This window comes from Semicossyphus pulcher, unplaced genomic scaffold (assembly GCF_022749685.1).
Source record: "Semicossyphus pulcher isolate SPU_LCO1_2020_fin unplaced genomic scaffold, fSemPul1.0.p SCAF_24, whole genome shotgun sequence".
In the NCBI taxonomy this organism is placed as follows: Eukaryota; Metazoa; Chordata; class Actinopteri; order Labriformes; family Labridae; genus Semicossyphus; species Semicossyphus pulcher.
Genome location: NW_027211698.1, coordinates 8,186,031 through 8,212,689, shown reverse-complemented (window position 1 = coordinate 8,212,689; position 26,659 = coordinate 8,186,031). Strand labels below are relative to the sequence as shown.

At 44.8% G+C, this 26,659-nt stretch overlaps 2 protein-coding genes across 2 annotated transcripts in view; one reads left to right on the top strand and one right to left on the bottom strand.

Annotated features, from left to right (window-relative positions):
• The window catches only part of LOC138603498 (ATP-binding cassette sub-family C member 4-like), a 39,182-nt gene extending 36,374 nt beyond the window's left edge, over positions 1-2,808 (top strand). Inside the window, exons 30-31 of the mRNA XM_069675310.1 lie at positions 1,729-1,863; positions 1,950-2,808. Coding sequence (XP_069531411.1) covers positions 1,729-1,863; positions 1,950-2,039 — 225 coding nt within the window. The 3' untranslated portion in view covers positions 2,040-2,808. The remainder of the gene's footprint in view (positions 1-1,728; positions 1,864-1,949) is intronic.
• Positions 2,809-2,828: 20 nt separating this feature from the next.
• LOC138603499 (ATP-binding cassette sub-family C member 4-like) lies at positions 2,829-24,612 on the bottom strand. Its single transcript, XM_069675311.1, has 32 exons — positions 24,407-24,612; positions 19,219-19,329; positions 17,262-17,382; positions 16,954-17,178; positions 16,784-16,873; positions 16,524-16,687; positions 16,326-16,451; positions 13,515-13,764; positions 11,354-11,461; positions 11,173-11,262; positions 10,883-11,074; positions 10,508-10,602; positions 10,196-10,282; positions 9,494-9,590; positions 9,195-9,395; positions 8,953-9,090; positions 8,519-8,556; positions 7,454-7,569; positions 7,222-7,368; positions 7,051-7,130; positions 6,817-6,967; positions 6,609-6,728; positions 6,410-6,520; positions 5,152-5,252; positions 4,704-4,895; positions 4,480-4,635; positions 4,302-4,391; positions 4,047-4,219; positions 3,840-3,945; positions 3,202-3,336; positions 3,073-3,112; positions 2,829-2,843 (listed from the first exon to the last, which is right to left on the bottom strand). Exons 1-31 carry the CDS (start codon positions 24,484-24,486, stop codon positions 3,095-3,097), a joined length of 3,909 nt encoding a protein of 1,302 aa, XP_069531412.1. The 5' UTR covers positions 24,487-24,612; the 3' UTR covers positions 2,829-2,843; positions 3,073-3,094.
• Between the last annotated feature and the right edge of the window lie 2,047 nt (positions 24,613-26,659).

The window sequence follows — 26,659 nt, the reverse complement described above, 5'->3', positions numbered from 1 at the left end:
TGTCGTAAAATGTGATAAAAAGTCACAGTATAACATGTCGTGAAATGTGATAAAAAAAGTCATAGTATAACATGTCGTAAAAAGTGATGAAAAAGTCAGTATAACATGTCGTAAAATGTGATAAAAAAGTCACAGTATCACACGTCGTAAAATGTGATAAAAAAGTCATAGTATAGTATGTCGTGAAATGTGATAAAAAAGTCACAGTATAACATGTCGTAAAATGTGATAAAAAAGTCATAGTATGTCGTAAAATGTGATAAAAAGTCACAGTATAACATGTCGTGAAATGTGATAAAAAAGTCATAGTATAGCATGTCGTAAAAAGTGATAAAAAAGTCATAGTATAACATGTCAAATAAAGTCACAGTATAACATGTCGTGAAATGTGATAAAAAAGTCATAGTATAACATGTCAAATAAAGTCATAGTATAACGTCGTAAAAAGTGATGAAAAAGTCACAGTATAAAATGTCGTGAAATGTGATAAAAAAGTCATAGTATAGTATGTCGTAAAATGTGATAACAGTATAACATGTCGTAAAATGTGATAAAAAAGTCATAGTATAGTATGTCGTAAAAAGTGATAAAAAAGTCATAGTATAACATGTCGAATAAAGTCATAGTATAGTGTCGTAAAATGTGATAAAAAAGTCACAGTATAACATGTCGTAAAATGTGATAAAAAAGTCATAGTATAACATGTCGTAAAAAGTGATTAAAATGTGATTAAAAAGTCACAGTATAACATGTCAAAAAAAGTGATGAAAAAGTCACAGTATAACATGTCGTAAAAAGTGATAAAAAAGTCATAGTATAACATGTCAAAAAAAGTGATGAAAAAGTCATAGTATAACATGTCGAAAAAAGTCACAGTATAACATGTCGAAAACAGTGATGAAAAAGTCACAGTATAACATGTCGTAAAAAGTGATGAAAAAGTCACAGTATAACATGTCGTAAAAAGTGATAAAAAAGTCATAGTATAGCATGTCGAATAAAGTCATACTATAGCATGTCAAAAAAAGTGATAGTATAACATGTCGTACAAAGTGGTAAAAAAGTCATAGTATAGCATGTCCAAAAAAGTCATAGTATAGCATGTCGAAAAAGGTCACAAAAGTCATACTATAGCATGTCGAAAAAGCTCACAAAAAAGTCATACTATAGCATGTCGTAAAACGTGATAAAAAAGTCATAGTATAGCCTGTCGAAAAAGCTCACAAAAAAGTCATAGTATAGCATGTCGAAAAAAGTGATAGTATAGCATGTTAAAAAAAGTAAATGTCATAGTATATAGCTTGTTTTATTTACACGCTATATTATGAATTTTTGACTTGCTATACAGCAGTCTTTAATCTAAGTGGTGGAAACGGGCTTCCATACATTTGCTGCACTCTTGTGCTTTGAAGTTGCAGAAGTCATGTAGTGTGAGCTCAGTTCAGCCTGACGTCCTGTATGTGAGAAAATATTTAGTTGAACTGACCCTTAAACAAAGCTGTTCATCTGAGGTCTTGTGGTTGTCACAGCTGCGAGTGTGCTTTGCTACACGACTGTTATAGCATTGCCATAGCAAAGAGATCACAACACACAGAACTGCTGCAAAGCTCAAGTTTCCATCTGGATACTAAGGGAGATGTCGGTTACAGCTAGCGTTAGCATGTTTGTCTTTGTTGTCTCACAGTTCAAACCAGTCAGTCAATAAGTCCTGCTGATGTTTGTCTCCAGGTTCTGGACGCAGGGAGGATTCATGCGTACGACGAGCCGCACACCCTGCTTCAGGATCCAGAGGGAATCTTCTATAAAATGGTGCATCAGACGGGCAAGCAGGAGGCAGCAGCTCTGTTTCAGGCAGCTAAACAGGTCAGTTTAATCCTACAAAATAAGCTTTCATTACATTTTGAAATGTAGAAAAAGAGAGTCTGACAGTGCATACGTTGTCTTTCCAGGCGTACAACAGCAGGAGCCGTCCCATCATTTCAAACGGACACGCAGAAACAGCGGATGGCAACTTAGTAATCTTCGAGACGGCTCTGTGAGCCGCTGACTCGCTGCTTCACCAGAAGTCCTCAAAGTGCCCGGGCTCCCCCCCAGCCTCTGACGAACGAACACGGGGCCTGGATCGAAAGGCCTCAATCACGGCAGCTGGCGAGGAGGACGACGGCCTGCAGAGGCTCCGGCCTCAGTGTGGCCTTCACGTGGCTGAGCCAAACACGTGCACACTAAGCTGTTTCCTTCAAGCTGCAAAGCATGGAAATCACTACTGTAAAAACTTTTGTCATGAATCTATTTATTTTCTTTGCTTCAGTATGTTAACTAATTGCTGCTCAGTAAACCGAAAGATTGCTTTAAACGGCCGCATAATCCTTAAAAGAACTGTAAGTGCCTTATTAGGTTTGCACATGTTGACCAATGACAGCGTGTCTCAATCCAAAGTTGCCTTTGTAAATACAGGTAGCATTATTGCACAGGAGTAATGACAACCAAATCTAACCAATCACACTGCAGCAGAAGTTTCTACAGTCTCAGTAAAGATCCGTTTTGTACGTTTGTGTGAAACTTTACTGATTTTAGACGAATCTTTATTTTGTTTTTAACGCTGCCTTTTTGTACCGCTCATATTCACTCCACTGTTTACAGGGAGGACGGTGAACACGTGTAATGTAATTATTTGGCCCTTGTTGTATTTCCTGTTTGAAATGTGTCACGACTATCATACATGTGAAGACTTTGTGTTATCGAATGCTGCATAAACACCTACCACACCCTCTGTAAAGTGATGGTAATAAATAAGCCTTTTTACCTGAATGACACTTTTCCTGACGCGCACAGCTTGTTATTGTCTAAAGAAAAGAAGCAAAACTCAGACATGTAAAAATCTTTATAAGAAAGGGCAATACAAAAATGTATTACAGTTAAAACAACACGACCACTTGAGGTTTCACAGTCTTTCACTGAAACATTCAAGTGTCATTGGCGTATTCACAAGCGTTGCTGAAGATGTGAAATTACTATTAGCAGGTCAATTGTGAAACTTGAAGCACCAGGTTCCGGCTCTCAGATGCTACTCACTATTGGCAGTCCTGTCCCGCTGTCAACACCGCTGTGCTGCCTTTAAAGACAAGAAAATTCATCCTTTGAGTTCAAACGAGCAGTAAACATGAGCATGTTTTTAACACATTATTTAAAAAGGAGCCTCACCTTTCTGGCAGACTCCAGCAGGGCGGCTGCCTCGGCCTGGCCCGTCTGTTGCACCAGCTTGTAGAAAGCACCCTCTTTATTTTGCAACAGGGTGAAGGGACAGTCTAACTCCTGGATGCTACCACTGTCCAGCACCTGAAAGGAGGACAAATGTCAGTAACCCACTGACGAATCAGAGGTTCACAAACACTTAAGGGTGTGTTTTATTTGCCCTGATAAGAGGCCAGAAAGACATACACATGCTCTCAAAAGTGCTTATACATAATTTGAAAGAACAACGAATTTGTCATGAGCGAAATGTTTATATTTTCTGGACCAGAAGAGTCTGCTGAACGTGTTGATGTAAGTTTCATGTTTGTAGAGCCAAAAATGTGACGAGAGGAGCAGATTAACGTACAGCACCAACAGTTGATAAAAGCCCCTTTTACATGACCATCTTCTATGTAAGACGCATGGAGGTGTTATGGTGCAGCTAAGTCGGAGCAGCACACGCTGTTTGATTACACCTCGTGCTTGTGCTTGAACGCTATGAAAAACAAACTGCGGCTAAAAAGGGCGACAGACTCGGCCCCACATGAGCTGACGAGCTAAATGTCTATAACGTAGCATATCACACTGAGACAGAAGAGAAGACTCACCAGTATCCTGTCACTGTCTATGATGGTGTTGAGGCGATGAGCGATTGTCAGCACAGTGCATTCTCTGAACTTGTCCCGTATAGTTTTCTGGATGAGTTCGTCCGTCCTGCAGAGAGACAGAAACGAGGAGTCACACAGGAGACGTGTGTTTACATCAACTCTTGAAGCCCTGAGCTGGGAAGCACAGGGGTGTTCTCTCAGCAGTACCTGGGGTCCACGTTGGCCGTGGCCTCGTCGATGATGAGGATGCGGTTCTTCCTCAGGACGGCTCTGGCCAGACACACCAGCTGTCTCTGGCCCACGCTGAAGTTGGAGCCCGACTCGGCCAGAACCGTCTCCAGCTTGGCGGGCAGCTCCTCCACCACGGACTTCAGCTGCACCTGCAGGGAGCGAGGAGACGGGGTCAGGGGGAAGCTGCACAGTGAGACGTTAATTAACTGTTGGTGCTGAGTGGACTCTTGCCTCCTCCAGAGCCCTCCACAGGTCTTCATCAGAGTGCTGGCTGAAAGGGTCCAGGTTTTTCCTCACTGAGTCGGTAAAGAGCACCGGGTCCTGGGGGACAGAGGGGGGGGACAGACGACCCAGTGAAACACAGTGAGCTTTTTAAAACTGTAGTGTGAGGAGGTGAGCTTATGTCTACCTGAGGGATGATTGACATCTTCTGGCGCAGGTCATGGAGGCCGATCTCCGAGGTCAGAATACCGTCGATTTGGATCTTCCCCCGAGGCTCTGCCAGGCGGAACAGAGCCGACACTAGAGAGCTTTTCCCAGCACCCGTCCTCCCCACGATCCCGACCTGGAGAGAAGACAGAGTGTGACTCATCGTCCTGCAGGATGCTGAGACGGCAAACCTGGATGTCTCACCTTCTCAGTGGGGGTGAAGGTGGCGCTGATGTCTTTGAGCACCGCTGGTCCGTCTCCGCCGTAGGAGAAGCTGACCTGGTCGAAGGTCACCAGGCCTTTGTTGGGCCAATCGGGTGGAGGGCGCTTTTGGGTTTCCCAGGGTGCTTCACTCTCCAATTCAGTGTACTCCACCACCCTTTCCACGGATGTCATCTGAGGAGGAGGAACTTTAACTCACTTTCAGAACATTTCATTAAACAGACATTCGTCAGGACCGAAAGTGTCTCCAACGTGCTTCACTTAGTTAACACAATCGACACATCTTTAACCTTGTAAAGAATAACGTTATTACGACTGCAGTGTGTCTCTATAAATAGTTAAAGGTAAATTAACCTAGCTGTCAAACCAGGAAGTGTCAACATCCAATGATAGAACTATCCACATGACCTGATGGCTGTTAAAGTCTCACCATGTTCTCCACCTCAGCACTCTGCCTCATCGTCCACTGGAAGTTCCCCACCAGTGTCACAGCATACGTCAGCACCAGGCCCACCTCGCCAGCGTCCAGCCCTAAGAAACACCAACACCCAGAATGCTTTGCTTTACGAAAATGCTTGGACAATCTGAAAGAGGTATAAAATCTGAAATAGACATACGCTTTTTACAACATTAGTTCAACCTATTAATGAATCGGGAGTGATCTCGAACACTCAACTGGGTGGTGGGGGTTCCCACGGTTACATAATTGATTGACAGCGAACACCCGTTGAAATCTCTGCTGCTTAAACTAACAGCTGCTCCCCGATCGAGAGGCTTTGGCTTCACCTTTGGGGAAGACGTCATGCAGCGGCAGTTTAGAGTGAAACAGATGTTTCAGTTCAACGAGTGACCGTTTTAACTTGTGACTTTTAGAATGTGGTCTTTGGTTGCCGTGGTTACAGCAGCTGTCGAGGATAGAGAACACGTAGCTGTCCTCATGAAAGTCTCTTCATTATGGTCTCAAAATAAACGTCTTTGAGCGTTAGTCGCCTGCATGACATGTTTGCTACGTTAAACCGAAACACCGGTCCCCCCAAAACGGCTCGTCCTCCGTTGCTTGGAGGTATTCCGGGTTCAGGGCAGGTGACGTTAAGAATGAAAAACTAGCATGCAAAGAGCGCATGAAACCTGTGTCTGCGCCGCAAAGCAACACAACTTGTTCAAGCAGCTGAAGAAACACAAAGTGCAGTATGATGAGTGTGTGTGAAGGCCGAGAGGAATAACGTCGCGACTCCTCGTCCTCGTCCAGCATCAAGTCCATAACAGCGACGCTCTACAGCGAGACACCCGTGTGCCGTGCGTTACGCCGACAGCTGCTGACCTCATTAAACTAAAACCTACTTTGCAATTAGAGGATGGGATAGCTCCAGAGAGTTAGAGCGGGAACGCGCCCTGCAAAATTGGGCATGGGTTACCCAGAGAGGGAGAGAAAAGAGGGGCGGGGTTTCTTAAAGGGACAGAGCTGACTGGGTCGTTTCAGGCAGAGGCTGTATGAGGGCCTGCACAGAGCACCAGTGTGAGAAACATGAGGAGTTTGTTTAACTGTAAATTATGCTAAGCTACTCCACAGGTACTACAGAGTGACATATGAAGCTTGTAATTAGCATGATACCCCCCCTTTAAAATTTCATATCACCCTGTAATTACAGCATAATGATGTCATACATCTGCAACAGCGGCTTCCTCACCATCTCTGAGAAAGATGCATCCAAACGACGCTAAGGTGATAAATATGGAGCAAATGCTGTCGAGGCGAAGCGCGAACCAGCGGGAGGTCATCAGGAACAAAAACCAGGCCTCTGAAACAAGAGAGAGAAAATGTCAGCACAGAAGAAAAGTGCAGTATTCCAAAGGACTTGTTTGCGTTGTTAACAGTCAAAGGAGAACCTGAGTGCAGGTCCTGATGTCCATCGAAGGCTCTCTTCAGCCTGTCCTCAGCTTTGAGGGCTCTGATCGTCCACAGGCCCTGAAGAGACGACGACAGGTGGGAGAAGACCGGACTCCGAGCTGCAGAGAAGAGGACAAACAGGCGATGAACGCTAACTTCTTTTAAATAGCAACCGCCGCTTTAATCTTCGAATGTGCGGACGCGTACTTGTGGACTCGAGACGTTTGACATCTCGTGATGTGCAGAGGTAGTAACGCCTCAGGTACAAGAAGAACAGGAGCAGGGGAACGACGGGGACGAGGATGAGAGGGATGACCGAGGCTGCCACGGCGACGACGCCGATGTTCTGTAAGATTAACTACAAAACACAACAGGCATCATCGCACTGTGAGGAACATTGGGAAAGATCTAGGCATGATTTAATCTGTAAAATCTTCCCACCTGATAGAAGTCCACAAAGGTGATGGGTAACGTCGAGTCCATCTGGCTGATGTCTTTGGAAAACCTGTTGAGGATTCTTCCTACAAAGCAGGGAACAGTCGGGTCTGAGCTGTACAGTCATGACATCCTGTTCAGGTGGATTTGTTGTGTACAAACAGGAAGTTTAATCACCTATAGGGTTGACGTCAAAGAAGCGAACAGGCGTGCGGATGACGGCGTTGAACATGCTGTTGTGCAGCGTCTGAGCCGACCGCACCAGGCTGTCAAAGATCACGAGGCTCCGGGCGTAGCCGAAGACCACGGCGGCTGCTGTCAGACCTGACGGAGGAACAGCAGCAACACTTTACAGACATCATTGTGGACACTTTAAATAAATACGTGTGGTGACACATATTAGACTTACCTGCATAAATGGTGAGGTGAAATGTGAGCTTATGGTCCTGATCGGAGCGAGTAGCATTAAAGCCGTTTCTGATGCTAACAGCGATCGTCGTGCTGTTAGCGGACTCTTCTTTGGCCCTGCCAGACAAGATGAACACATCAGCAAAGGTCACACATTAGTACTTCCTCCGAGGGGGTTTATGTTGTTGTCAGCAGGATTACAGAGATTGATCCAACTCGTAAACAAGAAATTATAGTGCGTTAAATCGTTAGCTAAAAATGCTAACTGAGGGACGGAGATCAGGAGCAAATTTGTGACTTTTTTTGATAACAAGCTTATATCTATACTTGTTTGGCACCAGTGTATGTGTGAAACATTAACAAGTACAATTTAAAGGCACCGCTGAGACTTTACTCTGAAAGTCCGGTCCGTTTGGACAGGTGAGAACACGCATTCGGACTCCGGTGCAGACCAAACAACCGGACCACTGTCCGCCAGAAAACACGGGACTCGGCGCGTTCCCAAACGAACCACGGTCCGCGTCTCTTCAGGTACAGTCGATTTGAATCGAGAACATAAACGGACTTGCATTGAGGGCTGTTAGCGGGCGCTGATACTGGCAAAGACAGCCACGCAGCATGATGAGTAGAGGACAGACGTGGGGGAGCAACGAGGAAACGGGCTGACCAAACAATTTCACTAATACGAGAGTTGAACTGATCGAACAATGTCGGTTGAAAGTAAAAACATTAAAGTCTGCTGTTCTTTCTCTTCTCGTTCTCTCTCTTTGTTTACATCAGGGAGTTTTCCCACGAGGAAATTCTGACCAATCAGAGAGCAGTCTCCCCACACAGACTGACGTTCGGTGTGAAAGCTCTTACATTGATTGTTATGTATGCAAGGACATTTTGGTCAATCTGTTGATTATTTTGAGTAGTGTACATCTACACATACAGTATGTAGCAGTTGTGCTAGCAGATTATTATAATCATAGAAGACTGGACTTTAGTCCTACGCAAATGTCTGCACTCTCTGAATCAGCAGCTACTGTGCATGCTGCCTTTCTCCAGCTGATGGAACACTCACCAGTAAACCAGCCACCAGTCCTGCAGGATGTACGCAGCCTGGGAATCAAACGCAAACAAAGGGGAGCATGTTAGCTTAGGTGTCACACCAGGTTAGGTTCTTTTCTAAGGAAGCCCTAAGCGGACATGCATGCATACATTTTATTCACTTTCATTTTCGGTGATAGGAGTTATTTCTGTTGTAATTTAAACGGATAATAGATAAAATGTATGGATGCATGTCTGCTTAGGGCTTCCGTAATATAACAAAAAGATTCATGAACAGACTTGTGGTCTACACAGACTGATTTCACTGCCTTATTTAAAGGATGAAGCCAAGAGAGGGAGGCACAAAACTGACACGTGCTTTATTTACAGAATATTTCTTCGTTCTTGAATTCGTCAACATGTTAAAGCTTGTTAACGGTAAAGTGTAACATCACTCCTCAGCCTTACCTCGGCTGCGATACTGAGCAGCAGTATAGCAAACAGCACCACATAGTTACAGCCTGCTGTGAAGTATGTGCGATAAACGCGGCAGCCGACGTTTCCATCGACGCGCGTCTCCTCCGCCAGGGTGTGAACCGCCTCAGCCTGCAAACCAAGTCACTGATGATCAATAAGACTTTAAGGAAAAGGTAAATCATGTGGCTGTTTGACTCATAGAGCATACTGTATGTTTTAGCTTTTGTACCTACAGGAAGCTGGGAACTCTTGCAGCTCTCGGGCGGCAGGAGGCTGTTGTACGAGCACAGCGAGTTGTGGCTGTGTAACGACAGTCTGTCTGTATCCGCCGACCGGGAGCGAGCGTCCTGCTCCTCGTCGCTCTTCAGCAGGGACACGAAGTCCAGGCCCGAGCCCTGCAGCTCGCTGTAGGTCCCCTGGGCCATGATGTGACCCTGAGAGACACAGCCATTAAAAGCGTCACCTATGTCACTGGGTGTATGAGAGAAGGCTCTAAAGTGTAGTCTATATTGTACTCTCCTTGGACACTCACCTCCTTGAGGACTAAGATCTGGTCCGCGGCCCTCAGGTGCTGCAGCTGGTGCGTGACCAGGATACGGATCTTGTTCTTCAGCAGGCCGCAGATACACCTGACACACGAACACACACACGGTATGGGGTGTCTTTAAACAATATTAATAAATGCGGCCTCGTGCTGCCGTGCTGATATTCAGTATAACAGCACGGCGTTGACTGTGTTATTGCTTTTATACAACAAGCAGCAAATATTAGGAAACAGTAACAATCAACAACAGATTATTTTTTGCTTCACCAACTGAACTGAAAGTGGACTTTTGTTGCTAAGCAACACAAACATCCTCCTGCACTCTGTGTCTACAGGTTACACAGATCAGCTGTTTTTTATCTGTATGTTTTAATGTATCATCAACCAGTGAAAGAAGATCAATGTAGACATACACGGTCTGCTGTATTCAGAGCACCTGGCTGAGGCGGAGTGATACACACAGTGAAAAGTCCCAGTGATGTTATACTCTATATCAGCACTCATGGAATGCCTCTTGTCCAATCAGATCACTTGGTCTGAAACGCCCCTTGGTCACCTTCAGCCCACTTAAAAACCTAAGAGCAGACCAGTCTACAGGCTAGGTGCAGTTAGCCACAGCCTTCCTGATCATGCTGGACTAGCTGTATCTCCCGACTTCCTCCATTTAACCTCCTGACCTCCGTCACTCACTGTTCAAAAAGATGTTTCCCGACCTCAGCATCCACAGCGCTTAAAGGGTCGTCCAGGAGGTAGATGTCTGCGTCCTGGTACACAGCCCTGAAATGACACACACACACGTTTTAATGCAAAATACAGAACAGATGTTACAAGAGAATATCTGAATGTGTCCTAACTGTGACACAAATATGTGCATGCCTGAAACATTTAAGAAATGCACCCCAACATGTTCCGACTTGTGTAAGCTGCCTTCACACTAAGACGAGAGCGACAGAAATACAAAGCACGAGACACGTTTGGAAGCAGCGCTCACTTTGCTCTCACCTGGCCAGGTTGACCCGAGCCTTCTGTCCCCCGCTGAGCGTGGCTCCTCGGTCCCCGATCAGCGTCAGGTCTCCGTCCGGGAGCAGCTCCATGTCCTGCGCGCAAACACAGCAGAGGTTGGAGAAGGCAGATACTATTTATGTTGCCAAGTGGAGGCTAGAGGCTACCTGCTACTAGCTGCTTTTCCCTTTTATCTATATGTGCTGTTGAGCTATCTTTTGTCATATTGCTGTAAAATGTTAACAGCTGTGTTGATGGGAAAAAAGTAGTAAAAAGTAAAACATTTTTTTCTCTGTAATTGAAGTTAAAGGGACTTAAAAGCAGAGCCTCCTGTCTGTCCACCAGAGGGAGCTGTTTGCACTGTGTCACACTCACCCTCTTCAGCGCGCAGGCTCTGACGACTCTCTCGTACTTCTGTCGGTTGAGCTCTTTCCCAAACAGGATGTTGCTGCGGATGGTTCCCGGGAACACCCACGGCTGCTGGGCCGCGTACGTCAGCCGACCTTTGACCTCAAGGGCCCCCTTGTCGAGCGGCAGCTCGCCCAGGATGGCGCTCAAAAGGGAGGACTGTTGGCAAAAAAGGATGTTGCGAATGAAGCACTTTTCTTTTTGTTAGTGCTCAGAGTTTATTTAAGCAGGGAGAGAGTTTACACAGGCGCGCTGACCTTTCCTGCCCCCACCGGGCCGATTACAGTCAGGAGCTGCTGTGACCTCACAGTGATGGAGACGTTCTGCAGAGAGGGAGCGTCCAAACTCTGACAGAGAGGGAAAAAACGCCTGTTATTCTAACAGCCTTACTGTACGCTGATTACATTGCAATCATCCCTGTATGCTTTAACTCCTCACCTTATCCCAGTAGCAGGTCAGCTTCTCCATCTCGACGCTCTCCTCCGTCTTTTCCTCCAGAGGCGCAGCAAAGGTCTGTCTCTCCACCTCGTCCAGGAGGAGAAACGTCTGGGAGGGGGGTTAACACACACGCATGCTGTTACACTGTGACCCCTACGACCCTGTCTTTAAATTATCTTCAGTATTATACCTGAACATGAAGATGTTCTGAAAAGTTCTTGGAAAAGTGCTGAGTTACGGAGCTAATTATTCACCTCCAGAAGCAGCTGGGAGAAAAGGATTTACAGTGTCAAAGTACAGGTTGTGCCCGCTCTGCAGGAGTCGATTACGAGTTCTGACACTGATTTTAAAGCGCCTGCTTCACTCGTGTTTCGTAACAAGTTGTCTGTTAACTTCCTGTACAATAAAGAGTTACATGTGGCCTTTTTTAGTGTTAAAAAAAGAGGAAAACTCAACATGGAAACGAGCCATTAAATCAAAGTTGGACACATTTCCTCTGCCAGCTCTCAGAGGTTTTAACACTCCGTCAGTGCCTGCCAGACGTTACAGACGGAGCTGAATCCCTGTGTGTTTAAATCTATTAAGAGCTTCACAGACATTACACAGCACAGGGGAGCGACTGAGCTGTAATATCATAAAACACAGGCCAGATGTTGCAGGGCTTTTTTTACCTGCTTTGAATCTTGGCAGATGGTTTGATTTATTTGAACGCAGCTTTACGAGCTTAGAAAGCAGCTTTACAGCTCGAGGGAGGTGACCCTGTTATTTTCTAGACTCCCTTTCCTCCATGTGGCATGATTATTCACAACTCTGTTACAAAGGTCGTACTTAGTGTTTTGGGGATTTGACTCTGTCTGTGTGGAGGTTTAGCCAGCGTTTAGCTCTTAACAACTTCCAGCCACGGCTTCCTTTCCCGCATTGTTCACAGTCCAGTTAGCAACGTAAGAAGCGACCGTGTGTTCAGATCAGAAGCGATACGGCAGGTATGTCAGCAAAATAAATGCGTAATTTCGCCCGTTCATGTTTCTGCCGGGTCTCCGTTTCACTGTAAATTGTAAGTTGGTTTTTATGGTAACTTACTTTAGCTTAGGAGGCTGCGCAACACAACGCGCCGCGCAACGAAAATCGTGCAGGAGCCGGAGCACTTCCGTTCACACCAGACGCGCATTTCTCCGCGCCGGTCGACAAGCACCTCTGCTCCTCAGCTGTTGTTTACTCACATCTGGAGCTGTTTTTTCATCATGCTCTCTCTCTCTGTTTGCGTGTGTGTTTTGACACCCCGCCCGCACCCCCTATAGCCAGCAAACTTTGTGTTTCTCACTTTCTTGTGTGTGTGTTTGTGTGTGCGTGTGTGCGTGTGTGCATCTCTCTCGCGCTCTGTTTAGATACTGACAAATATATAAAAGCACACAAATATAACATCGTATTTCTCAATCGGGGTGTTTTATTTTGAAAATTGTTTTAATTTAGAAGATTGACCGCATTCTCTCGTTGTTTCATGTGTGACTTCCTGCCAGGATTGACGCGATCGTTGCAGGGCGCGAGCCGGCCGCTCCGCTACTATTCGCGGCGCTTCTGCGTCCGGTGTGTTCCCGGCGTCAAGAAGAACAGCTGCACTGTTATTTTGTTTGTGATGGCTGTATCGGAACTGGTGGAGGTGGGCGCCATGCTGGGTTTATGGGAGAGAAAATGGGAGAGGGCCGGGGGATGCATCTTTTTCCAGCATTGACCAGCTCCTTCATCTGGTCAGCGAACTCGAACAGCGAAGGGGGGAGGGGGGAGAAAGGGTGATTCAGGAGGAGGAGGACCTGGCTGGGGTATGAGGGGGTGAGGCAGGTGTTGTTGAAAGGGTTGGAGGGGGGTGGAGTCCCCCCGGGGGTTCTTCCTCGAGGTTTCCGAGGACTGATGGGCGACGCGAGGAGTTAACGAGGTTAGAGGCGAACAGTTTGACTTGCTGAGGCAAATTCAGTCTGATTTCACAAAATGTCTGCGTTCCCAGAAAATGTTGAAATTGTCAATAATATTTTTGACTTTTTATGACGGGAAAACAGAGTAAATAAAATGTTAAGGGCTTCTGAAATAACATTTCTTACTTATACCAGTAGTTGTGTGGAAATAACAGCTGTCAGATTAATGTTACATAACATACAAACAGAATTACCTTGATCCTGTGAACGCTGACCACAGTCTCCGACAGCTTCTCCACGGCCAGCGGGAAGAACAGCGTGACCGTGAGCTTGACTGTCCCGTAGAGGGAGACGGTGACGAACACGCAGCTGGCGGTGATGGTGTTGCCCAGGAGGACGTAGAGGGTGAAGGTGATGAAGACGATGATCTTGCTGCTGGCGAAGAAGGAGGCCATGTTGAGCCCCCGCAGGTACGAGCTCTTCAAGATCTGACTGATTTCTTTCCTGGAAGGAGAAGACGACATGAGGAGGAGAGCGACATCTGCAGAGTGCACAGCTTTGTCTCAGGCGGTGACAGAAAGTATTCTAATGACTGAAGTCAGTCCTTCGTGCATGCTTGAACTGTAAGACTCATCAGTCATGCATGAAGGCAGGATATTAGAAACTAGTATCCCCGCCTGAAGGCTGTGTGCGGCATGAGGAGGCCTGCAACAGATACTTCTGACAACAGAAGAAGATGAAGCTGAGCCCTCCAGGCGATGCTGAGATGAGACAGGCGTGAGTCCTCAAGTCTGACTGGATGTTGGTTCCCTTTAGGCATTGCTGAGATGTTTGGGACAGGCTTTAGGTCGCAGTGACTTCCACTTATTATCAGCAAAATCTGATTTGTTCATCGGCTCCAGGTGGACATTTTGCTTTCTGCTGCAGGTGTGAAGGCAAAAGAAAACATCTGCACCGGCGTGCACTAAATCCACGTCCAGGAATGTTTAAGTGAAGATCCTCCTGGCTAAGTTTGAACTTAAAATAATCATCACCAAGATCTCAGTTTCGTTCTCTTTGGCGGCACTTGCGGGAGCACGCTTCCCAGATAACCAGACGGCCACGGTTGGCTCCGGTTGTCACTTATTTTTGAAGTTGTATCTGTAGTCGTCAAGCTTTTCTTTGTTTGTTCAGCCATAGTAGATTACTGTTTACTCGCAACACTTGCAGAGAGCGGAGAAGCAGCCGCTTAGCTCCGCCTACCCTCTCTGGCAGACCAACCGCTGCTGGGTGATGGAAAACGCGTCACTAACTGGGCGCAGGATAAAGCACTTAAAACTTTTACTTGTGGACAGCTCAAAGATAGAGCCCTGAGCTATGAATCTTTCTGAGCGTGTGTGTGAGAAATCTTCTGCTGCGTGAAGCATAACACGCTCCTAACCCTTCTTCTTCCACAGCGGACACCGCAGCGAGCGCTCGTAGGCAGCCTCTGACAAAGAGCACACTGTCCACAGAGAGGGAACGAGCTGAGAAGACTCAGCACGCTTTAGTTTGCGTTTTTAGCAAAAGTTGAACCCTTGGCCTTCTGCTGTCAAACTGATAAACAGCAATAAAGTTCTGTTAAAATGTAAAGACAGATAAGCCTCTTCACTTACTGAGTTGATGTATAACCGAGGACTTCGAGGGAAATGTAATAATGCTCAGCAGTGCCTGCAAATGTTTTATTTCTACAACAAATCCTAAACCCTCGTCTCCCCCGTCGAGCCCTAACGCTGACCTCCGTGTGTTCCACTGTCAAAAGATCATTTATGAGTGTACTGTCCCTTTAAGAGGTTTCCTGGAAATATCTCCAACATGTGCTAATAAAAGTAGACTTTGTATTAACCACAAGTCAAACATTATAAAGGATGTCCTTAACCAAAAACACATGGTTTTGGTAACCTGACGCGGCCTATTGCTGCTTATTAATATATGCTGCTGGTAGAGCTGCTGTTTACGAGCAATGTGACACTTGAGGTGATCATCTTTGGAGCCTTCATTTCATTTATTTATCTATGGAATTAAGACGGCGCACATTAATCTACCTAGTAACCAAGTAAATACGCCGGAATTAGCACAATAGCTAAATAGCGCTCATTGGCACGACTGCAGCCAATGACAAGAGTTACAACCGTGCTGTTATCCAGTACAACAGCACTCCCTTTAACTGGACTGTACTTATGTAGCGCTTTTAAAGTCTTTGCGACTGCTCAAAGCTTTTATTACGCATATCACAATCACACGTCACATGATGGCAGAGGCTGCAGAGAGCAATTCAGGGTTCAGTGTCTCGCCCACTTATACATGAGGAAGCTGGGGATCGAACCTCTGACGTCAACCACTGAGCCACAGCCGCCCCGTGCCCCTTTAGTGTCATAGTTCAATAGTTTGCAGCCATGAGATTATCTCTGCAGCCTTCCTGCGACCTCATGCCTGTGACAGAATCACAGCCGTGCTGTTATCCGCTATAACAGCACTCCCTTTAACGTAACACTGCAACATAAAAAGGACTCATTAATTCCTTATTAATGGACTACTAGTTCATGCAGAATAGGGCTTTAAAGGGGATTCACAATGGTTTATAAAGAGCCAGCACTGACTAACATCGACGTTAACAAGAACCTAGCTAATGGTCAATATTCCTACCTTATTATAAAGAATTAAAACAGTGGCTATATACAGACTTTATAAGAGCTTAACATACTCGGCTTAACAACCCGTTTCACATCCAAAGCCTAGAGCCTCGCTTCAACTTTGCAGCTTGAAATGGCGCTTTGACTTGATGCAAGGAGAGATAAACTAGTCTGTTTGACAACATAATGAAACTACACATTGACGGATGCTCTCGAGATGTCCCCGGGACGGTTGCTGCTGATTGGGGAGAAAAGATTCCACAAGTTGGAAGCCCTGCAGAAGGCTCATCTCTCATCGCCCTACATATATACATTTCGGGTCTCAGGCGGAGTAGCAGCATGCAAATGTAGTGCATCCTGACATTAACCAACACACAGAGTTTGTCTACTCTTAGATATTAGTTTCATTCTTACCTTCTGACTTCAGTAACCAGCGCTGAGAACGGTTTCTCCCAGGCGTACATCTTGATGATCCTGATGCCAGACACTACTTCATTCATGATGCGGATCCTATTGTCAGTAAAGACGACTGTCTTGCTCCTGCAACACGACAAAAGCATTTAATATTGGGGGAAATTAAGTAACTCGTCGAGTTTTAATCTTGTTCCTCACCTGAAGATGCCGAAGAGCTTCCCGAACCAGCTCTGCAAAGGCAACATGAGGACGATGACCGCCATACCTGCCAGGCACGAGGGACCGATCTCGTACCAGAGGAAAACGAGGATCACCACTGCTTGGAGCGGTCCCACCCAAAGGTAGTGCAGGTTGAGCGTAATCTATGCAGACAATGAGCACAGTACATCAGCTACTCAACATATAAGCCTGTTGTGACTGGTTGTGACTGGTTGTATTTAAGCATACGGTTGTCTGACCTCATCAAATCGATTGACGTCATTCGACAGGAGGTTCACGATTTGTCCGGTGGTCGTTCGCCCCATGGCCTCGCTGCTCAGACCGAGAGCCTGACGAGAGAAATTCCACCAGACTTGTGAAGCATTCCTGGAAGTCTTAAGTCATCAGCGTAATCGGAATATCCACTGACCTTTCTGTAGATCATGTGACACATGGCCACTCTCATCTTCATGCCTATCCTTTGTACGACGTAGTAGTAGAGATGCTGGAGGATGGTGATTCCGAAGGCGGAGATGGACATGGCAGCAGCGTAGGCGTACACCATGTGGAGACTCCTGTGGTCGTCTGGGTCGTAATTCTCAAAGTACTGGATTATTTTCCACAGAAGAAGGGGCTGGAACACTTTGATTGCCTCCTTTATGAGGAAGAAACAAACACATTGACACATACCGTCTTCTACTTCTTCTTCTGGTTTCTTAACAAGTTGGCAAAACATACCAGTGAAAAGACAAAAAACCCCGCCAGCGAGTAGGACTTCCCGTAGCACTTAATCAGAACTCGGCTGAGGTTTGGCTTCTGAAGTTCTTTGGTCGCTTTTCTGACTTCATTGTCCCAAAGTCTGGAACAAAGAACACAAACAGCATATTGCCTCGGCACTGGAACATAGTGAATCTCCATTAGATCCATAACACTGAATATTGAACATTGAATATGAATAACATTGATTCTCTTGTTACGGTGACACCTGTCAGCAGGTGGGATATGTTAGGCAGCAAGTAGGGATGCACGATATTATTGGCACGTTATCGGTATTGGCCGATATTGGCTTAAAAATGAACTATCGGATATCGGCCAACACGCCGATATCCGCTGATATAATTAACCGATAAAATAATGGGCTGCTGCATACGTGATTAAATGCCCGACCTCGGCGCAATGTCCCCGGCGCGAAGAAGACCTGCGCGGCGCAGCCTGATGACGTCACGTGTGTCTACCTGCAGCATGAGAGAGTTAGAAGCCAAAATGTCCGTGGTGTGGAAGTTTTTCAAAGTGTCCGAAATAGATAGCAAAACTGCTACTTGCAATGACTGCTCAGCTTCGGTGATGCGAGGAGGAGCCAAGGCAAAGTCTTTCAACACTACAAACTTGATTAACCATCTCAAGACCCGTCACCCCGACCGTTGTAACAAATGTGATAAGAGTATCGCCATTATACTGTACGCTAATTCCAATACAGAAGAGACTTGATGATCTCTGCAATTAGGTGTGCAGGAAAAAAATATAGGTATCGGTAATCGGCTAAATGAGTTGTAAAATATCGGCATATCAGATATCGGCAAAAAATCCAATATCACGCATCCCTACCAGCAAGTGAACCCTTTGTCCTCGAGGTTGACGTGTTGGAAGAAGGAACAATGGCCAAGCGTAAGCATGGGAGCAACTTTGACAAGGGCCAAACTCTGATGGAGTCAGGGCATCTCCAAAGCTGCAGCTCTTGTGGGGTGTTCCTGGTCTGCAGTGGTCAGGATCTACCAAAAGTAGTCCAAGGAAGGAAAACTGGCGACTGGGTCATGGGCAGCCATGGCTCATTGGCGCGCATGGGGAGCAAAGGCTGGCCCGTGTGGTCCGATCCATCAGAAGAGCTACAGAAGCTCTTAAAAAGGTAATGCTGGTTCTGATAGAAAGGCTTCAGAACACATAGTGCACCCTTGTTCAAGCCGAAAACGTCTACGTTTACTACATGGTTGGCCGGGTGCATGTTCGTCGCTTCCTTGGGGAAGACATGGCACCAGGATGCACTATTGGGAAGATGGCAAGCCAGCGGAGGCAGTGTGATGCTTTGGATAACGTTCTGCTGGGAAACCTTTGGTCCTGCCGTTCACGTGGACGTTACTTTGACACGTACCACCTACCTAAACATTGTTGCAGACCAAGTAGTTCATGGAAACAGAACTCCCTAATGGCAGTGGCCTCTTTCAGCAGGATGATGCGCCCTGCCACACTGCAGAAATGGTTCAGGAATGGTTTGAGAAACAACGAGTTCAAGGTGTTGACTTGGCCTCCAAATTCCCCAGATCTCAATCCAATCGAGCGTCTGTGGGATCTGTGGGACAAACAAGTCCGATCCATGGAGGCCCCACCTCGCGACTTGGTGACGGATACCTCGCACACCTTCAGAGGTCTGGTGGAGTCCATGCCTCGACAGGTCCGGGCTGTTTTGGTGGGGAAAAGGGGGACTTACATAATACTAGGCAGGTGGTCATAACGGTGTATCTTATTTCGGTTGTAAGGCTTCTACATCCTGTGGAGCCAATGCAATGTTGCTCAGATACTACAAATAGTACTAGTGTAGTTTGAGGTCCATAAATGGTCACGTTTATTAAAAGGAGAATCCACCCCCCCCACCCACAACCATCTCATGAGTGATGTAAGAATGTGTTACAGTGATAAGTACCTCTGTAATTCCTCTCCCAGTTTTTCAGACCGGTCCTCTGCTAGGACACTGTACATGTCGCTTTCCTCCAGTCTCTGTCTGTAGCCGAGGTTCAGGATCGGAGCGATCCAGCTGAAAGGAAAGCAGTTATCACTGAGTTATAAAGCGAGGAGGATTAATGTCACACAGATTACCAATCACACTTGAATAATCCGTTTTAGTCTCTTAGAAAGGTTGTAGGAGTGCTCTATCAGTTTTGATGTCACGAGTAAGACAGTGCTGGAGGTTGTCTCTCTCTCTGTGGAACTTGTGTACAGTAAATGTCTTGTCTGGGCTTGACTACTTGAACAGGTTGTGTCTCTAGTGCTTATTCATTTGAATGCACAGAAAATGTGCTGATATTTTGAGAATGCTGATAATCTCACTTACATATAATACAAGACCTTAAAAATGCACTGAAGTACTAGCTGTTAAAAAGAACTGCAGATGAAATACAGATCACCTTGGTAGCACAGGTGACAATGACTATCAGGTTAGACCAGTGGTTATCAAACTTTTTCTGCTTACATCATGCGCTCTACTAGCGTTTGCATAAGCATATATTTACACAAGCAGGCGGGGAATGTCATACACATTCCTGCCAATTGATTAATTTTATTCCACTGATTGAAAGTCAGTGGCTATAACTAGCGATGGGAATCGCAGGACAACGAACGATACGTGCCCCATGATAACGATAATGTCACAATATGCGATAGGTGGCCCACAATAATGATAATATCACGATATGTGGCCCCTGATAACGATATCATGATACGCGGCCCATGATAACAATTATATCATGATACGCGGCCCATGATACACGGCCCACAATTACGATAACATCACAATACGCGGCCCATGATAACGATAATATCATGATACGCGGCCCATGATAACGATAATATCATGATACGCGGCCCACGATAACGATAATATCATGATACGCGGCCCACAATAACGATAATATCACAATACGCGGCCCATGATAACGATAATATCATGATACGCGGCCCATGATAACGATAATATCATGATACGCGGCCCACAATAACGATAATATCACAATACGCGGCCCACAATAATGATAATATCATGATACGCGGCCCATGATATGCGGCCCACAATAACGATAATATCACGATACACCGCCCATGATAATGATATTATCACGATATGCGGCCCATGATAACAAGAATATCATGATACGCGATACATGGCCCATGATAACGAGAATATCACGATACTCGCCCCACGCTAAGGATAATATCACAATACGCGGCCCACAGTAATGATAATATCATGATACGCGGCCCATGATAACGATAATATCATGATACGCGGCCCATGATATGCGGCCCACAATAACGAGAATATCACGATACTCGCCCCACGCTAAGGATAATATCGCAATACGTGGCCCATGATAAGGATAATATCATGATACAGCAATAATTGATATATTGCAAGACAATCATATAATGGTACATTACGATATCTGATTAACTGAAGAACACAAAATGCCCCTAAAAAGGTAAAGTACAGCATTATACAGCAACATATTGCCGAAGTTGCTCTAGTTGTATTGCCTAGATGATACACAACATGTGTTCTTTAAGATGTAAACAAAACTTTCATAAGAAAACTCAGCAGGGTTTCTTTAAGATCGGAAACAGCTGCTGCTGCAGTCTGTCATTGGATTATAACGGCTGGATGCATCTCATGTTGAGGGAATTGTATTAATGGCTGTGTGAGTCCTTTTCTATTGTACCCCTTGCAGTGCAATATGTTGCCCTTCTTAATGAACGGAATGAGGCAAAATGTATGGTTGGTTTGCAGGAGCCAGTCCTGCTTAGGCAAAAAGTAGTCACCAAACAGGCAATGGTGTTGCTTGACCTCTCAGCCAGTGGTCCAGTGATGTTGCTAGGTTACATGTCTCTGGCCACACACTGGCTCAATAAGACAGACTTTGTACTAGGCCAGGTTAAAGTTGGTTTAATGTCTGGATGAACCAAATCAGACATTTAGTGTCTCACATGCAGCTCCTCTGGGTAAATGTCAGGGTTACCTGTGGAGCGCTGCACATGTGTGAAAGGAACTTCTGATGCATTCAAATCAGACAGGACGCACATTCAATTTATTCCCTGTAAATGGAAATAAACAAAAGAAATCCAGCTACAAATATTTCCTGCGCATCTGAAGTATGGAAGGCGGTGTCCACTGAAAACTCCCTGAGGGCTTTGGGAGGCTCTGGCTGTCTGCATAATGGACATACACGACATCAAACTGGAGCAACAAGCAGCGTACTTTGCTCTAAACTATTTATGTTATTAGTTATGCAGGCTTGTTAGACAGAAATGTTGTTTTACTGCTTCATGTTGAATTGAACATGAGACAGCAGAGATAAGTCTCGCCCTGGGTTGGTCGCCACTGGTCTGTGCATCCCTCTCATGCCCAGTTCACCTCAGATGACTCCGACGTTACGTTCCGCCTGAATGGCGCGTATTTGCTTGAGATCATCCCTGCAGTCAATGGTCCCACGGCTTATGAGCTCTAGAGCTTTTGTGGATGCCACATTTCCAGCACACCTACATAGACCTCTATCAAAGTGTGCGTTTATACAGCCAGCGATTTGTCAGCCTTGCTAATCCCATCAGAAGCAAAGCCTCGTCCAGCCGCTTTCACACTGGATTGTGTAAGCTATCTCCCGTGTGGACAACGGCAGAGGTTCTCGTGTGAGAGGGCACATGGGGACAGCAGCACGGCTACATCGCGGGCTGTGTTTAAAGGGGTATTTGTGGCGTCATCTGTTTTGCAGCAGGTTTGTCATTAGGCAGGATAGAAGAAGCACAAGAAGACGACGAAAGGAGAAGAAGCACCACAATTAACTATTCATCAGCCAGTGTTGGAGCTCTGTTTGTTTGCAGTGCAAGAGAAGCAAGAGAAGACTTTTAAAATAAGAGATCAAGTAGAATCAAGTACGATTTTACGACATCAATAGAACAAAATGAAATAAATATTTCCTTTAAAACCGTTCTTCATCTAAAGACAGGGTTTAAGTTTAAAGATAAAGACTTCCAGGTGTTCCAGCGGCCCGGAGCGGAAAAGCTAAAAGCTGCGTCACTAAAGGTTTAAGTCCGGTGCCTGGAATGGACTCGTTCTCGGAGGACGTCTTGATGATTGAGTCATATCGCTCAGCAGGTTATCTATATTTACAACAGGTTATCTGGATTTATACGAGCGCATGAAACGAAAGATTCCAGCGCACGTGGCTTTTTGTTTGTTTCCATCAGGTTAAAAAGAAAGTGGTGAGAATAAGACAGGTATTTCTCGTCTGACCGCTCCCTTTGAGTGTTGTGACTCTTTGTCCGACCGCAAAAAACGAATGTTACGGTCGTTACATTTTGATTTCCCGTTCTTCCTCCTGCTACCTCGTGTCTCTACATTCACTTGCTGAAGGCTCCGTTTTTAAAGGTTTAGCGCTCATAAAAACAATTTGTTCTGGGTACTTTAAGCTGAAGGAGGAGCTTCCTGCTTACAGGTCTTTTGTAATGTGATGTAATGCGTCATGCTTTAACCGCTTATGCTGATTGTCTGCTTCATTGTCTTGTATGTCTTGCTTATACTGTCCTACTTTGCACGACGCTGCCTTACTCTCCCAAGCTTTTTTAGCTTGTTCAGCTGTTTACGTGCCTCTTCCTGTTGTGTTGTTTATTTGTTGTTTTAATGGTTTACATCAGGCCGAGGGACTTTTGGCTAACACTGCCACTTTTACAGTGACGTTGATTAATGTTCATCGTCCCTGAGATTGAATGAATAAATAAAAGACCTTCGGCTTAATGACAGGCTCAGGCAGGTAAGCCATTCAGTCATTGAAGTTGGTCCAAATTCAATGACTAACCAGCCAAACCAGGCTGCGACAGCCACATTGTTTTTGATCCGTTTTCTGGCCCGTGCTTTTGTTTTCTTCATTGTTAAAAAAGGACTTAAAGGAAACTATAACAAATAAAAACAACAGCATCTTAAATAAGTTGCCTATCCGAGCTTTAGGTTGGATTTACATCGGCACAACCACTACTAAACCATCACAGGCGCACTTTGGTTTTTCATAAAGAAAAAGCACTCCATTTCTTAACACGCAGCCACTGATTGATGTTTCGTGGCGTCGAAAGTGACCCAGTGACCTAGGGGGGAGTATTTTACAATCTGCGCAAATCTTGTGCAAGACAGGATCGCATTTTATTGAGTGGAGAACAACTTCTGTTCTTTTAGCGCCCGAGGAGACAACTTTATGAGCTGTGTGTTTTAGCAGAGCTTCACAGGAGACGAAACTTGTTCCATCAGACTAAAACAAACATTTATATTTTACACACTTCTCAGATGTGTAGAGTGATTGCATTCGTACAGTAGCTTGTTTGAGATTTTATGAACACTTAAATGTTGTTTTAGAGACTGACAAACTAAACTATACATACAGCATCAACAATGAGACAGAGACTCACATCCCTCATTATCTAAATAAGAGTCACACCCGAAAAGTAAACGAGGGTAAATACTCAAGGTTGTTGGATCTTTAGATAAGCTGTTTACTAAACATCAAGGGTCATATAGATAATGTGCATCTATACAAACAATGCTGATTTAGTGATCTACCTGTGGAACAATGCACGTCATCAAAGCGAGTCTCAGTGTTGCGGGTTGTTTGTAAACACGCACACTGAACTACATAACACTTATGTAATTGTAATAGAGGATTATTGGCGTCCTCTATAGGTGTTATATATTTATTATTATTGATGCATTGTTTCCAACTACTGGCTGCGTTTCTTTTCAAACTAGTTTTGACCATCACACTGCCTGTCAGTGTATGGTAAAGAAAAAGTAACTAGTAGTACGCATCACGTAAGCAATTGTTAGAGTTCAGAGAGGAATACGTTTTCTTCTTTCCTACTCTAGTTACATCACAGCGGCTGGACTTAAAACTTAAGTTACGACAACACTTCTGTAGCTCCTTACTAATTTATAGACTCGCTCAATTGACTAATTGACGACACTGACAAGCAGCATAACTCATAATAATTTAGGTCATTGAGCTCTCACTCACTGGCACACCACGCGGCTCATTCAGACTCGGACCCCAAGGCGGAATATTGTGACGCTTGTCTCTTACCACATAAAGACCCTTGAAAGAAAGCTGGCAGATGCCAACGGGTTCTGCTTGTCGTCTTTCTTTACACCCTCCATGGTCATCGCCACCCGGTCGGGTTGGTTCAGCCTCGTCCAAAGCGTTGGCACAACGTTTCATCGGCTCCTGTGTCCACGTGTGCGAATAAATTATCTACATGTGTAGTTAGCTTACATTATGTGAAGCAGAAACTCGATTTAACGAGGTTGTTGAAGCGGCTTCGTTTTTCAGCTTCCGTTGGAACGTTTATTACTTAAAAGTTATGGGAAGCCAGAAGGGTCATAATGCGTCTCTATTCAACAAGCGCGAGCAGGTGTTTAGAATACAGTTGACACAAAGGGGCGTTTCCGGGAGTTGACTAGGTCTGGGGGGCTGTGTTTGTTGTTTTATTGAGGGATGGGTTGTCTCTAATGTTCTACCTGCCTACATTTTATTTGATTGCATTGTATAATTACTGAAAATATTATATTTAATTTAAAATGTAACTCTACAGTAATGTTAAACATGGACTTTCCTTTTTTCCCACTGCTTTAAAGCTCCTGTGAGGAGTGTTTTGCTGGTTATGAAACAGACTGAAATTCATTCTGATGACTCTCTATGAGCTACAAAAGCTAACCAGACAATCAGAAACAAGTTGATTATTTCTATATAGTTATTTTCAATGCCTGAAACTGCTGGCAGGGGGGTAGGTGTCAGACGAAGCGATTAACTAAATGCTGCCTTTATTTATACAAGTTATTTTAAGTGAGTGATACATATGTTAAAGAAAGCTGGATGAGATTTTTTGTTAAAAACCCCCACTTAAGCATGTACAGGAGAAAATCAGCAAAGATATGAGAGGTACGGCTTTGTCCACAGAGGGCGCCAAAATCAACACAAAGCGAAAGCTCCTCACAGCAGCTTTAATGTTTGGCATTTAGTGTTAAACAAATAAAATACACCAGCAATTTGTCTCTATATCAGCGCCATGTATTAAAATACTATTAGAAGTTATAAAGATAACTCAGCTTAGGCAACAGTGGCCTTTTTTTTATCATTATATGATTAATTACTATCAGTTCAAGTTTAAACTTATTTTATAATATTTGGGCTGAAGTTGAGGATTAATTAGAAAAAAAATGCATTAAGTCTGCAAACAGTTTGAAAGAAAAACTGTACTCATTTTACAAGCAGCGCATGAACGCATCATCCGCGCAGTATGTTCACCACGCCTATGTCCAGGAGTGCTGGCCCATGGCCCAGTACCAACAAGAAAATTGTCTTAAACCAATCACTTGTTAGTTTTGGAGACTGAACTTGGCTGAAACTGTTGGTATGCTGCTGAAGAGTAGCTCCTTTAGTCGACAGAAGTGTCGAGGAGGACAAAGGCTCAATTCAGTCACTGTAGAATGTGACATGCAGCATATGTAGACATGAGACGCAGCAACAACAAGCGGGAGAGGGGGAAAGACGCTGCTGTTTATTCTTGCAGAAAACCCCACGAGAATTGCTTAGCTAGGAAAATATTATCCGAAAAACAGTGCGGATATATTTATTGAGTTTAGTAGGTTAAAGCCTGTTTGCACAACGTATATCTGTACTACAATACGTACGACGTTTGATGCAAATCAACTTAATATTTTAAGATGATTAATCGACTATTTATTAAATTCCTCTTAAGTTGCTTAGTAACAATATTGTAAAGATGATATAAGGAGACTGGACTTTAAACAGAATTGTTGACTGTAAATATTATACATCGTCAGTTGTGATTTACGTCTGTCATGTTAGCGTGCAACTGTTATGCTTAAAACACAGATTAACGTAGCATCATGTACATATTGAAATTATCCTCCTTTATATTTGGGGTAGATTTGCAGCTCCACAAAGCCACCAATAGAGGGAACTAAGAGCCAATATGTGAATGCTCTTATTGCCTTCTTACATACTGCATTTTCTCATAGTTCTTATAATGTTCCAGCAAAACGAATAGATTCAAGTGCCCATTTAAGCCGAAAGAGTGTGACATTTAAGCAAATTTTACAAGCTAAAAACAGTAACGATCTGAGGTTTAGACATGTGCGTGTCAACACTGCAAACCCTCTCCAAGTTTCTATCATTTTTCATGTCATATTTTCCCCCCTCGGGCTTTTACCGGGACAAACCTTTATCATGCCTCAGCGATGCTGGGACACAGCCAAACCAGCACCGACAGTTCTATGTAATCCTACCTCCAGTGTCGACCTGCAGGAGTTGAAA

What these genes read in the sequence shown, in the direction of transcription:
- LOC138603499 (XM_069675311.1), bottom strand. Translation starts at nt 24,486, where the DNA reads ATGACCATGGAGGGTGTAAAGAAAGACGACAAGCAGAACCCGTTGGCA. An exon ending in CTTTCAAGGGTCTTTATGTG is followed by an intron (nt 19,330 to 24,406) that starts GTAAGAGACAAG and finishes CTTTCCTTTCAG; the next exon opens with CTGGATCGCTCCGATCCTGA. An exon ending in GCTCGGGTCAACCTGGCCAG is followed by an intron (nt 10,283 to 10,507) that starts GTGAGAGCAAAG and finishes GTGTCATTTCAG; the next exon opens with GGCTGTGTACCAGGACGCAG.